This window comes from Neovison vison, chromosome 4 (genome assembly GCF_020171115.1).
Source record: "Neovison vison isolate M4711 chromosome 4, ASM_NN_V1, whole genome shotgun sequence".
In the NCBI taxonomy this organism is placed as follows: Eukaryota; Metazoa; Chordata; class Mammalia; order Carnivora; family Mustelidae; genus Neogale; species Neogale vison.
The window spans coordinates 164,950,816-164,964,921 of NC_058094.1; the positions used below are offsets into that span (position 1 = coordinate 164,950,816).

General features: G+C 40.4%; 1 protein-coding gene across 2 annotated transcripts in view; it reads right to left on the bottom strand.

Annotated features, from left to right (window-relative positions):
* Positions 1–4,489: 4,489 nt before the first annotated feature.
* COL28A1 (collagen type XXVIII alpha 1 chain) overlaps positions 4,490–14,106 on the bottom strand; it is a 153,269-nt gene continuing 143,652 nt past the window's right edge. For both annotated transcript variants that reach the window (XM_044246092.1, XM_044246093.1), the window contains 3 exons: positions 8,967–9,168; positions 6,451–6,623; positions 4,490–4,756 (listed from right to left, as the gene is read on the bottom strand). In XM_044246092.1, coding sequence (XP_044102027.1) covers positions 6,451–6,623; positions 8,967–9,168 — 375 coding nt within the window. In that variant the 3' untranslated portion in view covers positions 4,490–4,756. The remainder of the gene's footprint in view (positions 4,757–6,450; positions 6,624–8,966; positions 9,169–14,106) is intronic.

Consider the following 14,106-nt stretch of genomic DNA (forward strand, 5'->3'; position numbering starts at 1 on the left):
GAAATTTTTAGTATTTTATTAAGAACTATGCTGTTCAAGAATTTTAACAATTAAAAAAGACCCTACCAAAATGTTGAAATATGTTAGATCATTTCTGTCATTCTCATTCATCTGAAACCTTAGCTTTGTTAACTGCAAGAAATGTCCTAATCATGTTTTTGATGACTGGCAATTTTAGTCTCAGTGTTTATCCTAAACAAAAAGTAAATAATACAATGAGAGAAAAAGATTCACCTGTGTGTGTAGCCTATATGCAACCTGTAAGAGAATTTTCACAGCTGTTATAAGTCAAAAAGAATAAAAATAGGAAAATGATAGAGATTGGTAATTCAAAGAAGATGGCCAATAAACATGAAGAGATGCCCAGCTTTATTTAAAGATTTTATTTATTTACTGAGAGAGGAGGAGAGGGGCCGAAGAAAAGGAGCAAATGGGGAGGCTCAGAGAGGGAGGGAGAGGGATAAGCAGACTTGGCACTAGCTGATGAGGGGCTGGATCTCAGGACCCTGAGATCATGACCCAAGCTGAAACTACGAGTGGAATGCTTAATGACTGAGCCACCAGGTACCCCAAGATGCTTGGCTTGATTGAGGAGGAGGCTGGGCACCCACAGGTGATTCTGCTCAGCAGTTCTAGCTGAGAAGTGAGGGACATCTAGATGATGCCAGTTTTAGGAGAAAGTCTAGTATCTGACTTGGGATTTTTAGATGTTAAACTATTTATGCCTCTTTTCTCTGCAAAACTATAATGCAATGTCTTGTTGGGAATAGCAATGAAAAGGTGGATTAATGCTCTTGGTGTGCAAGATTTTCCCCCCTCCTATACCTTTTTGCAAAATGTCACTAAAATAAGATGTTTCAGAATATTGTGTGTGTATGTGATCATCAAAATAAGAATAGTCCCAAATCATTTCACACACATATTTATGGCATTAAGTTTTTTTTTTTAAATGTGGGACTGATTTGATTTCTAGAAGCATTCATTATTTTGTTATCATTTTATATAAATTAATATCTTTGAAAAATTCATTTAAACTAAAGTCTCATCAGACTCTGAAATTTAGGAAATTTGAAATCTTGCTTTAATCAGGCTCTTAAAATTGTCAAGGATCCTTAGAGTCTTCTAGTTTTGTGTCTCCTCAATTTCTTATATACTTTAGACAATTACCCTAAGTGCCTGAGCAGTGGCTGAACATAGGACAATTATTTCCTTTCGAGGCAGCCCATTCTTTAGACAACTCTGACTCCCACTGATGCAACTTGACCTGGGTGTCTTCTGTGGCTTCTGTCCTAATGACTCTTACTCTGACCTTGTGGAGCCTTTCAGAATGGTTGTGTTATTATTTTGAAATAGTCGATATGTCCTTTTTCATTCTAGCTGTTTTCAGTAGTTTGCCCTATTTCCATGGCTCTTTCATCATTCTGTCCTCTAATTTCGAACATGTCCTTGAGCCTGGGATGATGGAGAGAGGTGAAAACTAGCAAACTAGCACGTCCCTATTATTTTTTTTTTTTTAAGAGAGAGAGGATGTGCCCAGTGGTTTGGGGGCAGAGGGAGAGGGAGAGAGAATCTTAAGGTATGGAACCTGACTCAGAGCTTGATCTGATGACCCTGAGATCCTGACCTGAGCTGAAATCAAGAGTCGGGACATTTAACCAACTGAGACACCCAGACACCCGTCTAATTCTCCTTTGGTATTTTTGATCCCTTTTCTCCCTAGCAGTTAATTATTTCTGTAATGACTTTTATAAAGTGAATTCTAGTATTTTTTCAAATGTATTGAGTTCTTCCTATGTACCAGGAACTAGGGACACAGAGATAAACAAAGCCTGCATTGCTCTTAAGCTCAGAAAATCAGTAAAGGATATAGGTGCTGGGGTCCATGGAATAATGACCATGTCTTTTCCCTGATCCCCAGAACCTGTGACTATTGCTTTACATGATGAAAAGGACTTTGTAAATGTGGTTAAGGTTAAGGACCTTGAGAAGGGGAAAGTATTTGGGACATCCAGGTGGACTCATTCTAATCACGAGTCCTTAAAGCAGAGAACTTTCCCAGCTGTACTCAGAGATCCAGAGAGATAGCAGCATGAGAAGAATTCAACCTGCTGTTGTTGGCTTTGAAAACAGAGGAAGGGGCCACCAGCCAAGGATTCTGGGTAGCCTCTAGAAATTGGAAAAAATAAGGAAACAGATTCTTCCCTAGATCCTCCAGAAGAAACTCAGCCCTACTGATACCATGATTTTAGCCCACTGGGCTTCTAACCTGTAGAACTATAGGATAATACATTTGTGATTAAGTGACCTCATTTGTGGTAATCTGTAAGAGTAGCAAAAGCAAATTAGTGCAGGTGCTCTAAGTGCAAGGCAGATCAGACTGCAATCAGGAGGAAGGTCAGAATGGAGGTGTAAGTCAAGGGCTTTGGATACTCAGTGTTGTGCATAGCCCAACTGATAAAGATGAGCAAGGAGTGCAAAGGAGACCTGCCAATTGTCCTTGTAGTGATAGGAGTCAGTCAGTCATGAAAGGGGAGAAAAACATTTCAGACAATGGGATAAACACCCAAGTCAACATTATAACATGTTTGCGTATCAATTTTCTAACTGGGCGAAGTTGTGAAGCGCTTGGAGAAGGAATGTAAATACTTCTGCTTCTGACAAAAGAGGAGGCTGAACATTCTAAATGGTCTTTCTACTTTACAATACCCATATAGTGACTAATACTTGCCTTTTATTTTATTTTATTTATTTATTTGACAGAGAGAAATCACAAGTAGGCAGAGAGGCAGGCAGAGATTGAGAGGGGGAAGTAGGCTCCCCGCTGAGCACAGAGCCTGATGTGGGGCTCGATCCCAGGACCCTGAGATCATGACCTGAGCTGAAGGCAGAGGCTTAACCCACTGAGCCACCCAGGCGCCCTAATACATGCCTTTTAATGCACTGCTGAGCTTCCAGGAAATAAGAATATACCCAAAACCCTCCATCCTACAACAAATAAATATGTTAATGGCCATCCACGTAGCTCAGGATGGCTCAGAGCCACTTTCATGCTGAGAATAGCTTAAAAAAGATGAAGGAAAAACCACCACCTAAAATAACCACAGTGCTAATAGGATCATAAGGAATTATCATGCATGCAGATGAAAATCCAGAGACATACACCCAGTACCCAGAGGGGTTTTTTCTGTCCTAGGGGAGTTTCCTACCCAAGAAAGGGGCTTAAGAGGCTGAGCAGCATAAACAAGAAAAAAAGTGTGCTAACCCCAAGAGAAAAGATGGGTAAATTTGACTGCATTAAAATTGAGAACTTCTGCTCATTTAAGAAAAAGAAAGGTAAGATTAAAAGACCAACCCCAAAGATAGGAGGACACAAATAATGAACAAGGAATTCAATTCCAGAAATCTATAAGGAACGCCAGAAATTCAAAAAGAAAAATACAAACAATCCAATAGAAAAATCTTCTCCAGGGTGCCTGGGTGACTTAGTGTGTTAAGCCTCTGCCTTTAGCTCAGGTCATGATCTCAGGGTCCTGGGATCAAGCCCCACATCGGACTCTCCGCTCAGCAGGGAGCCTACTTCCCCCTCTCTTTCTGCCTGCCTCTCTACCTACTTGTGATCTCTCTGTGAAATAAATAAATAAAATCTTAAAAAAAAAAAAAAGAAAAATCTCCAAATACCAATAGATACTTCACAGAAGCCTTAGTACAGATAGTAAACGAATATGCTAAAATGCCTCCAGAGAAAGTCGGTTTAAAATAAAACACCATTTTATACCCATTATTAGCAAAATGAAGAAGTCTGACAATACTAAGTGTTGTATCAAATAATGGAAACTCTTATATACAACTGTTAGGACTTTGTAATGAACTGGTTTAAACAGTCTGGGGAAAAAATTGGTGTAATATACTAGTTTTGAATGTTTATATGTCCTGCAACCCTACAATTCCACCTTAGGGTATATATTCTGGACAAACACTAGTACACATGCACCCAAAACCATCTAAGAGCATTCATAGCAACACTGATGGACCAGGGGGAGAAAATTAAATAGAAACAATTTAATCATAGACAAGGTAATGGTTAAATATGTTGTGATATAGTCACATGAATATGATACAACTTTGAAAGTAAATGGACATGTGTGAATTATAATGTAATGACACACCAAATTGCAAAGAATTTCATGAAACAAATTTTCTAAAGTTCAAAAAAAGCTAACTGATATAAGTTATTTAGGAATACATTAGATATGGTAGAACACATGGATTAATGATAATATTGAATGATAATAGCAAATTGCAGAAGACTAGAATATGACCCCATTTTTATAAAGGTCTAAAATAAACAAGACTATGTATTATGGAGAGAAACATAGAGATATATGTGATTTTCCATGTAAAATTACATACAAAAACCCAATAGCAAAGTGAAATGGTAAACACAAAATTCAAGAAGGGTTATCCCTGGCAGTAAACAGGGGGGTTGGGATTGGAAAGGTCCACACAGGAAACAACTTCAATAGAATTGATTGTGTTTGGTTCACTGTCGCTGGGATATGTTCATTGATGTTTAATTTTATTATCATTTTGGTAACTTACAAGAATATTGCACATATTCTTTTGTGGTACCAAATATTATCTAATAAAATCTTAATTAAGCCACACAAAATTGGTTTGTTCAGATGGCTGTTCTTCCAGCTCCCTCTTCCTTGAGTGCCCTGTTTTGTACTGTCAAACTTGAATGAGGGTCATAGGCCTGAAAGAAGAAAAAAGTGTGTTGAAGATGACATATACAAAAATGCTATCTCAGCATAGCTCAGAGCTAATGATCTTTCCTGGCTGGATGTCCCCAAATTGTTATAAAGTGACAGAGCCAATTCTCTGTTGGATTGTATTTCAATATGGTGGCTCATTTTCCAGTGGAAGTCTTGTCTTTAAAATACCCTGTTTAGGGCACCTGGGTGGCTCAGTGGGTTAAAGCCTCTGCCTTCAGCTCAGGCCATGATCTCAGGGTCCTGGGATTGAGCTCCGCATCGGGCTCTCTGCTCTGCAGGGAGCCTGCTTCCCCCTCTCTCTCTGCCTGCTGCTCTGCCTACTTGTGATCTCTGTCTGTCAAATAAATAAATAAAATATTAAAAAAAAATACCCTGTTTAAGAGTGGATGTGGGCTTCAAGAAGTGCCTGACTATCAAGTGCCTTGTGGAAAGAATTCCTATATTTAAATTACAAGTTTGTTTTTTGTTTTTTGTTTTAAGATTTTATTTATTTATTTGACAGAGAGAGATCACAAGTAGGCAGAGAGGCAGGCAGAGAGAGAGGAGGAAGCAGGCTCCCTGCTGAGCAGAGAGCCCGATGCGGGACTCGATTCCAGGACCCTGAGATCATGATCTGAGCCAAAGGCAGCGGCTTAACCCACTGAGCCACCCAGGCGCCCTACAAGTTTTGTTTTACATATGGAGTTTAAACACACAACAAAGCCTTTGTTACCAAACATGTTGGAGGAATGGGGAGTAATAATTGTTAATAAATTTGAGTTAAGTAATTTTCATTCAGGTTGGTTTCTCTATCCCTTTCACAGCTAGCAGGGCAAAAATCTAACCACCCTCAGCACCTCACTCCCATTCCAGTGCCTCTCATCTCCCAGAGTCACCATCTTGCTGGGATTCCTCCAAGTAGGATGTCTTTCTTATCTCACCACCTGCTATGCACAGACATGTTCCCATCCCTTCTAATTCCCAAACTCAAATGCTTCCCTACCATCTCCTTTGCTATAAGCAGGGCTCTAAGGGGGTGGGCCCTGAGGCCAGTGAGAGGGACTGGAGGTTGGCAGGGATGAGGAGGTTGGGACAGGACAAGAATTTAATCCAACATAATGTATTGAATAAGAATTAATGGCTGTCAGAATCACATCACAGGCTGTGATATAGCTAGACCTTGTGCATTAAGGTTACACATCCCTGATTCAAATCCCCCTGTTATGCCCCTTGTTAGGCGGGTAACTGTTCAGGAGTCCCTGAACTTCTCAGAGCCTCAGTTTCTTTGCCGATAACAGTGATTACTACCTATATCCTAGGGTATTTATAAGGAAGCAACTATGCTTATAAGTTATAAGTATTCAGTATAGACTCAAATGTGGTGTTTGTTTTTTGTTTGTTTGTTTGTTTAATTTATTTATTTGACAGAGAGAGATCACAAGTAGGCAGCGAGGCAGTCAGAGAGAGAGAGGAAAGCAGGCTCCCTGCTGAACAGAGAGCCCGATGCGCGACTCGATCCCAGGACCCTGAGATCATGACCTGAGCAGAAGGCAGCGGCTTAACTCACTGAGTCGCCCAGGCACCCTCAAATGTGGTGTTTTATTCGTATTGGGTGAATATGTTGAAATTATAGAGGTTCTTTCTCGGTTTGCTGATGAAGACACAACCTTGACTCATTAGGGGTTGGTTCACTTACTCATCCTTGAACGCAGATTTCTTGACATTCGTGTTCACTGTTGAATCTGTTTCCTGAGCCATTACAGCCACTGAACCAAAAGCGGGCACAGGAGTTGACCTGTTTGTCATAATACCACCGAACCACGTATTCGCCACAGTTTCCTGGCTTCAGGGCTTCCAAGCATCTAGGATCTAGAGTGAGAAAAGGATAGTGTGTTATTATAGGTTTCTCTTTCCCTGAAAAGATGAAAAGTGAGAGTTTCATGAAGTTTATTCCCCATGCACCCTAATGCGCCAACTAAGAAAATGTGGTTCCAAGTTAAAACAGATTCCCTGCTACCTAAAATACTTCCTCCACTACCTGCCACGTCACCATTAAGTGCTCCTTTGAAAACATAAAGGTTTTGATCTTCATGAAACCTTATTAAAAGTGTTTATTTCCCTGGAAGCATAGCATGGTGAGCCTTCATTAGCTAATACTCTTGCGGGAATTAGTCGACAAGAGAAAAATAGAATTTCTTCATTTACTTTGGACTTGATTTCAAACCAGATAAACATTTGGAATAAAGATGATCCTAGCCTTCGGTACCCATTCATTCTCAGTATGTTCAGAGGAAGTGCCACTGTGATCACATGTAATTGTACCTACTGAAAAAGGAAAACGCTTTTATGTTACCAAAATATAAATAAATAAAATGAAGGGCTCCCTTTATATTGCAATCCTCTTTTTTTTTAAAAAAGATTTTATTTATTTATTTGACAGAGAGAGATCACAAGTAGGCAGAGAGGCAGGCAGAGAGAGAGGAGGAAGCAAGCTCCCTGATGAGCAGAGAGCCCGATGAGGGACTCGATCCCAGAACCCTGAGATCATGACCTGAGCCGAAGGCAGCGGCTTAACCCACTGAGCCACCCAGGGGCCCCAATCCTCTTTTTAAAAGAGGAGTTCTTGGGGTGCCTGAGTGACTCATTCGGTTAAGGGTCCAACTCTTTGATTTAAGCTCAGGTCATGTTCTCAGGGTGTGGATGAAGCCTCGTGTTGGGCTCTATGCTCAGCAGGGAACCTGCTTCAGATCCGATCCTCTCTCTTCCTTTCCCTCTGTCTCTCTCCCCACTCTCTCTAAATTTAAAAAAAAAAATTCTTTAAAAAGAGCTGTTCCGGGGCGCCTGGGTGGCTCAGTGGGTTGGGCCGCTGCCTTCGGCTCTGGTTGTGGTCTCAGGGTCCTGGGATCGAGTCCCGCGTCGGGCTCTCTGCTCAGCAGGGAGCCTGCTTCCTCCTCTCTCTCTCTGCCTGCCTCTCTGCCTACTTGTGATCTCTGTCTGTCAAATAAATAAATAAAATCTTTTAAAAAAAAAAAAGAGCTGTTCCTACAAGACAATAAAAACATGAGCTTTTAATGTCTATTTATGAATAAATCTAAGAAATACTTCCACTGTAAAGAAAAAAACAAAAAGGAGAACTACAATAATGAAGCCATTCATTAAATCCATTTTTATTTCGTGGTATTCTTTGTGTTTGATTAGTATTCTTCTTACCTAAAGAAGTGATTCTAAGGTGAAAAAAGCCACAAAAACCAAATAGGTACTTGCTGCCTGAGACTTGTGTTCTGTGAGACAGTTTATGTGCTGCAAGCTTCATTTCTCAAACAAAACAAGTCCTCTCTCCATCTCCCAGAATCACTTCCCCAGACAGGGAGCATATCTCAATTCCTTTATTTTCTAAAACTAACCTTCAAGTCCACTTCTCCTCTGAAGACTCCTTAGACCAAATGGAAAGCAGTAGACTTTCACTATCTCCACTCTTAAAAATAATAACTAAACAATGTATATTGTGTAACTTGTCAAGCTAATCTCTGAGCTTCTTTTGGGCAAGGACCTTGTCCCTCTGGCATGTCCTTCAGAAACTCTGTATATAATGATTAATTTCTATAGATAGTAACTTTATAGAAGATATGTTGAGGAGGGGAAATCTAGAGTCTAGCTTTTTTCTCTTCTACAATCTAGGGGTCAAAAAATTCAAATGTTTGCATGTGTCAAGGCCACATGTAAGACAATAGGGAGTGGTAGACTGTGGGAAAATGAGAATACAAGCCTCTCTAAAGGAATTTACATTTTTTAAAAAGATTTTATTTATTTATTTGACAGAGAGAGATCACAAGCAGGCAGAGAGGCAGGCAGAGAGAGAGAGAAGGAAGCAGGCTCCCCGCTGAGCAGAGAGCCCAATGCGGGGCTCGATCCCAGGATCCCGAGAACATGACCTGAGCTGAAGGCAGTGGCCTAACCCACTGAGCCACCCAGGTGCTCCATAAAGGCATTTACATTTTAAAAAACAATAAACATTATAAGAACTTTAAAATTGCTTACTGACCAAATTTGTTCTATAGCCAGTGTTATAATTCGACATACAATAAAATGAAAAGTGTCTTTTGTCCTCCCTCTTTAGAGTCAAACATGTTCTTTCTGAACGAGATTTAAGAGCCTGCCCTGTCTGGGCCTTGACATTGTAGACACAGCAGCTGATTGGCAGGTGTCTCTTACCTTTGTGCACCAGCTTTTCTGGCTGGAAGTCCAAGATGGGGCTTGGAATTCTGGTTTCCAGACCCTCTGCCCTATTCTCAGGGAGACCAAGCAATGGCCTCTCGGTGGTAGTGGCCTCAGGTGAAGGACTGGTGGTCTGGCTGTTAGCCCAGATAGGCTCTGGAGACTCATTCTCTTTGTCCTGGGCTCCAGAGACACTGACCTAAGTGGGGAAAAAAAAAAAAAAAATCACATTTTTGTTTCTGGTGATATCAAGTCAGGAAAGCTAGTTTGCTTTGGGGAACATTTAAGGAAAAATTCAGCATTGCTTCTTCTCCCCAAATCCGCAATATTATTTCAATCAAAGCTCAGGAAATGACGCTCCTCTTTTATGTCATGCAATGCCGACTACCTAAGTTATGGACTCTCCCACTGCCGGGCACTGATGCTTTTGTGCTGGGCCTTCCAGAGAGATCTGCATGCAGGGTATGAAAGGTATGAGCTCAGGATTAGTTAATCTTCATTTTTTTCATAGTTATTGGCATGAGGAAGGGGAAATAGCCACTAGATTTTTGACCTTTTTTAAAAAATAGCCTTTCCTTCTCCATTTATTAACACTAGAGAAATTAACAATATATTCCAAAATATCTACAAAATCAACTCTTAGTTGATTTTGAGATTGGGAATGGGGCGGCAGAGGCAGCTGAAATAAAAACAGTAGCAATCACTTTTCATCTCATTTTTCTATCTGGACTCCAGCAAATGTCAATGGTGCAGGATGCTTGGCTCCTAAGAAGTTCTAGAAATGTGTGTTAGCTAAGGAACAAAGGGATATAATTTCAAAAACAAGTTTTCTGGACCCAAGTTCCCATGTTTTATCAAAATTTATGATATGTAATGAGACAAGGAAAAAAAGGTATTTTGCTTCAAAAAAAAGAAAAAGTCATGTCAGTTATTCTTATCTACCATTGCCAGGGGCAAGGTCAATCTTTTATGGGACCAATTAAGTTCTTTTACCTTTTTTCCCTTGGCCTCCAGCTACAGGGAATGGAATCAATTGTTCATCTTGTTCTTGGCACAGGATGGTCATTTATCCTTTCAAGACCCTCTTTTTTTTTTCCTTTTTGTTTAATTATTTAAATAGGCAAATCTGTGAACTATTTAAAGTCATTTTTGATGCCTTCTTGCCTGTAGTTCCTATCATCCTATCCTGTGACCAGAGCCAGCTGTCACCATGGTATTTTATGGTCACAGTAAAATATATGGAACCATAATATATTAAATTAAAAAAATAAAAACCCCAACACTACAGCATATTTTTCATTTAAAAAAAATGCACATAGGTGTAAGGTCCTATTCAGCCAGAGCAGCCCCACCCCGGTTGAACTGCCATTTTGCTGTAAAGCTTAAATTGACCTTGCGCAACCCCCCTCCCGCCCCCCCAGGGGAACTTATTTAAAAGTAAGTCCTGGAAACCAGTCCCAGGTAACAAAGACCAAGTATAAGGGTGGGTTGGGCCAGGTGGAGGTATTCAATCAGTGGGGGCGCATACTGTCTCCTAGCTATCAAGGAGTATGGGCCCCCGCCCTTTGGAAGTCTTTCGGCGCCAATCTTAACCAAGGTGTGATAGGCTGGTTCAAATGTCTACTAGGGTAAATTGTAATTCAGTTGGTCACCTACCATCACTGTGGAGTTTCCTGTGTGTGTTACAATCTCATTGGCCACCTGTGTATGGCCAGGCCCAACCACATGGCCTTTGCTCTATAAAAGTTAGTCTGGAAAGCAGGGAGGGGTCATCCTCTCTAGAGGGGTGGCCTCGACTGGTTTGTTTGATGGTGGGTCTGATTCCTGATGCTTGGCGTGAAATAAAGCTCTGCTTGGGACGCCTGGGTGGCGCAGTTGGTTAAAACGACTGCCTCCGGCTCAGGGCGTGATCCTGGAGTCCCGGGATCGAGTCCCACATCAGGCTCCCAGCTCCATGGGGTCTGCTTCGCTCTCTGACCTTCTCCTCGCTCATTCTCTCTCTCACTGTCTCTCTCTCTCAAATAAATTAAAAAAAAAAAAATTAAAAAAAAAAAAGAAATAAAGCTCTGCTTGACCTTCGCTTTGTATCAGTCTTGCTCCTTTAATCATGGACCCATTATTGGGGTACCCAATTTGGGGGGACCCAACATAGGAAACAAATTGAGGTAAAATTACACTTGAATATCAACAATGATTATTTCTGGGATCCGCTAAGCTACTGTGCTTTTGATTCTCTACACACACACACACACACACACGCACATGCACACGTGCATGCATACGTGAGGAAGGGCTAATCAATTCTGTCACTCATGTGTGCAGATTTTTACAGTGATTAAAGTACTACCAGGTAAATAAGAGTAAACATTTCTGTTGGTACTAGTCTGGTATTCAGCCTGATAGAAAAGGCACTCAATTCAAATATAGTCGTGACTTTTCACTAGCCCCAAAACTCAACTTTTGGGACAAATGGAGGTAGAACTGTGGGCCACTTGGCATTCTTCTTTCTTTGAGAATGACCTTGGGTGTACGTATATTGATTTCAATGTGAGCTTTTGTAATCATCCTTGAACAAAACAAGTTGAAGGCTAAAGGAAAGTTTTGTGAGTACTTCATTTCCTATAGGGAAATCTAAAGCTCCAAATTATTGAAGAACTTGCCCCAAATCATTGGTAAGCTATCAGTGAAATTTGAGAAATGCTTGTTTCAAGAAAGAAATACAGGTGTTGTTGTTGTTGTTGTTGTTTTGGTGTTGTTTCATTTGCTTGCACATATTTTGTTAAGGAAAAATAAGTTAAAAGCTTGACTAAGGAATAGTTTATCAAACATAAAAAAAGCCAACAGCTATGAGGCTCCAATTTAGGTACCCTGTCAGGTGAGAAGATTCCTTTGAGGAAGTGTACCAGACAGCTGTTTCCTTCAAGGAATTACCTTGGCCTTAAAACCACTACCTTGGGGCCCCTGAGTGGCTCAGTGGGTTAAAGCCTCTGCCTTCAGCTCAGGTCATGATCCCAGGGTCCTGGGATTAAGCCCCACATTGGGCTTCCTACTCAGCAGGGAGCCTGCTGCCCGCCACACACACAAACCCCCCGCCCTAATCCCGTCTCTGCCTGCCTCTCTGCTCACTTATGATCTCTGTCAAATAAATAAATAAAATCTTAAAAAAAAATTGCCTTGTTCAAGACTTAAGGCCTCATAAGCTATTCTTGACTTCTTGTGAGTTTAGGAGTGTGTGTTTGCTTTCTCGATCATGGCATTTGAGAATTTTGACTACTACTGCTACCTCAGGTTTTAGCAAAAGTAAAAATATTTTTTTTCATAAAGGAGAACAGTTTTATCTTTTGGTTACATGAGATCTCAGATTATTTAAACAATGGTATAATTACCATGATTTGCCATTTTTATAATTTTCTTATTACAAAAACATTCATTGAAGGGAATTTAGAAAATTTGGACAAGCAACAAGAAGAAAATAAAAATCACAAGGGATCCCATCTCCCAGAAATAATCATTGTTGATATTCAACTTTATCCATTTTACCTCAATTTGTTTCCTATGTGCATTTTTTTAAATGAAAAATACCCTGTAGTGCTCGGGTTTTTAATTTTTTTTTTAATTTACTATATTATGGTTCCATATATTCTACTGTGACCATAAAGTACCATGTAATTACATAACTATATTTAAATATATAACAACAATACCCTTTTTTAAACATTCAATTTCTTTGCTCTTTTTTTCCTGTTGGAAACCACTGGGCTGATGGTTGGATTAAGGAACACACATATTCGAGGCTTCTGAAGACATGGTCTTCTCCAGAAAAATCTTACAATTTCCACTCTCACCAGTTAAGTGATTTTTCTTAAAGGACCACCATTTATTAGCTATTTTGAATGCAAAGAGAGATAGTTACTACTTTGATAGGTGAGAAATTCTTCAATGGTGGTACAAAGGCCATCCATAATCTGCCTCCTACACACATGAACAACTTCCCGGCATCCCAGGTGATGACCTTTCATTCCTTCCTCTTTATTCTGCCTCAGGCCCTCAAAGTCAACCATCCCCCGAGGGCAAGACTTTGCCCTGTAACCAGTCAGTACTTACGTTCTCCTTCCAGTTAGTGCATAGCACGTCCTAAGGCTCTGTTTGGCCCCCAGTCATAGAGAAGTTAGCCTTTACTCTGACACTGTCTATCATTTCCAGTTTCACACATGTTAACTATCACCTCCCTGATAAACGAAGTTAAACTGTGTCACATTTTCCATTTTCATCTCTCTCCTTTTTTTCTACCCCTTTTTCCTTCCTTTCTGTCTTCTTTCTAAAAATCTTTATAGCATAGACCAGCAAGTAGTAGCCACTAGATAAATTCAGAAAGGGCTAGAGGGAGAGAGAAGGAAAGAGGGGACTTTGTTTTTTCAATTTTTTTTGTTTTGTTTTTTTTTTAGTAGTTACACAGTATGTTTGTGTCATTTACTTATTATTACTTTTTAAATAATTTTTATTAACATATAATGTATTATTTGTTTCAGGGGTACAGGTCTGTGATTCATCAGTCTTTTTTTTTTTTTTTCTTTAAGAAGATTTTATTTATTTATTTGACAGAGATCACAAGTAGGCAGAGAGAGAGAGAGAGGAGGAAGCAGGTTCTCCGCGGAGCAGGGAGCCCGATGCGGGACTTGATCCCAGGACCCTGAGATCATGACCTGAGCTGAAGGCAGAGGCTTAACCACTGAGCCACCCGGACGCCCCTGTGATTCATCAGTCTTACACACTTCACAGCACTCACCGTAGCATATACCCTTCCCAGTGTCCACCCCCAGCCACCCCATCCCTTTCCCAACCTCCCCTCCAGCAACCCTCAGTTTATTTCCTGAGATTGGCTTGTAAGAGGGGTATTTGGATTAATTATTCTATTCCTTTAGGTTTTATGTCATAGTTTTAAAATAAAAAACTAGACCCTAACATACTTCTATCTCTAAAAGTGGGATCTAAGCAGCCCCAAACCTGACTGGCAGAACGCACACCACAGTCACTGCCTCTGGAGAGAAGAGAAGGGGGAGGAGGATCAGACTGAAGACACACAAACACAGACTTGAAATTTATCCCCGCAAGAGTGCATGAACAAATGCGAATAGGA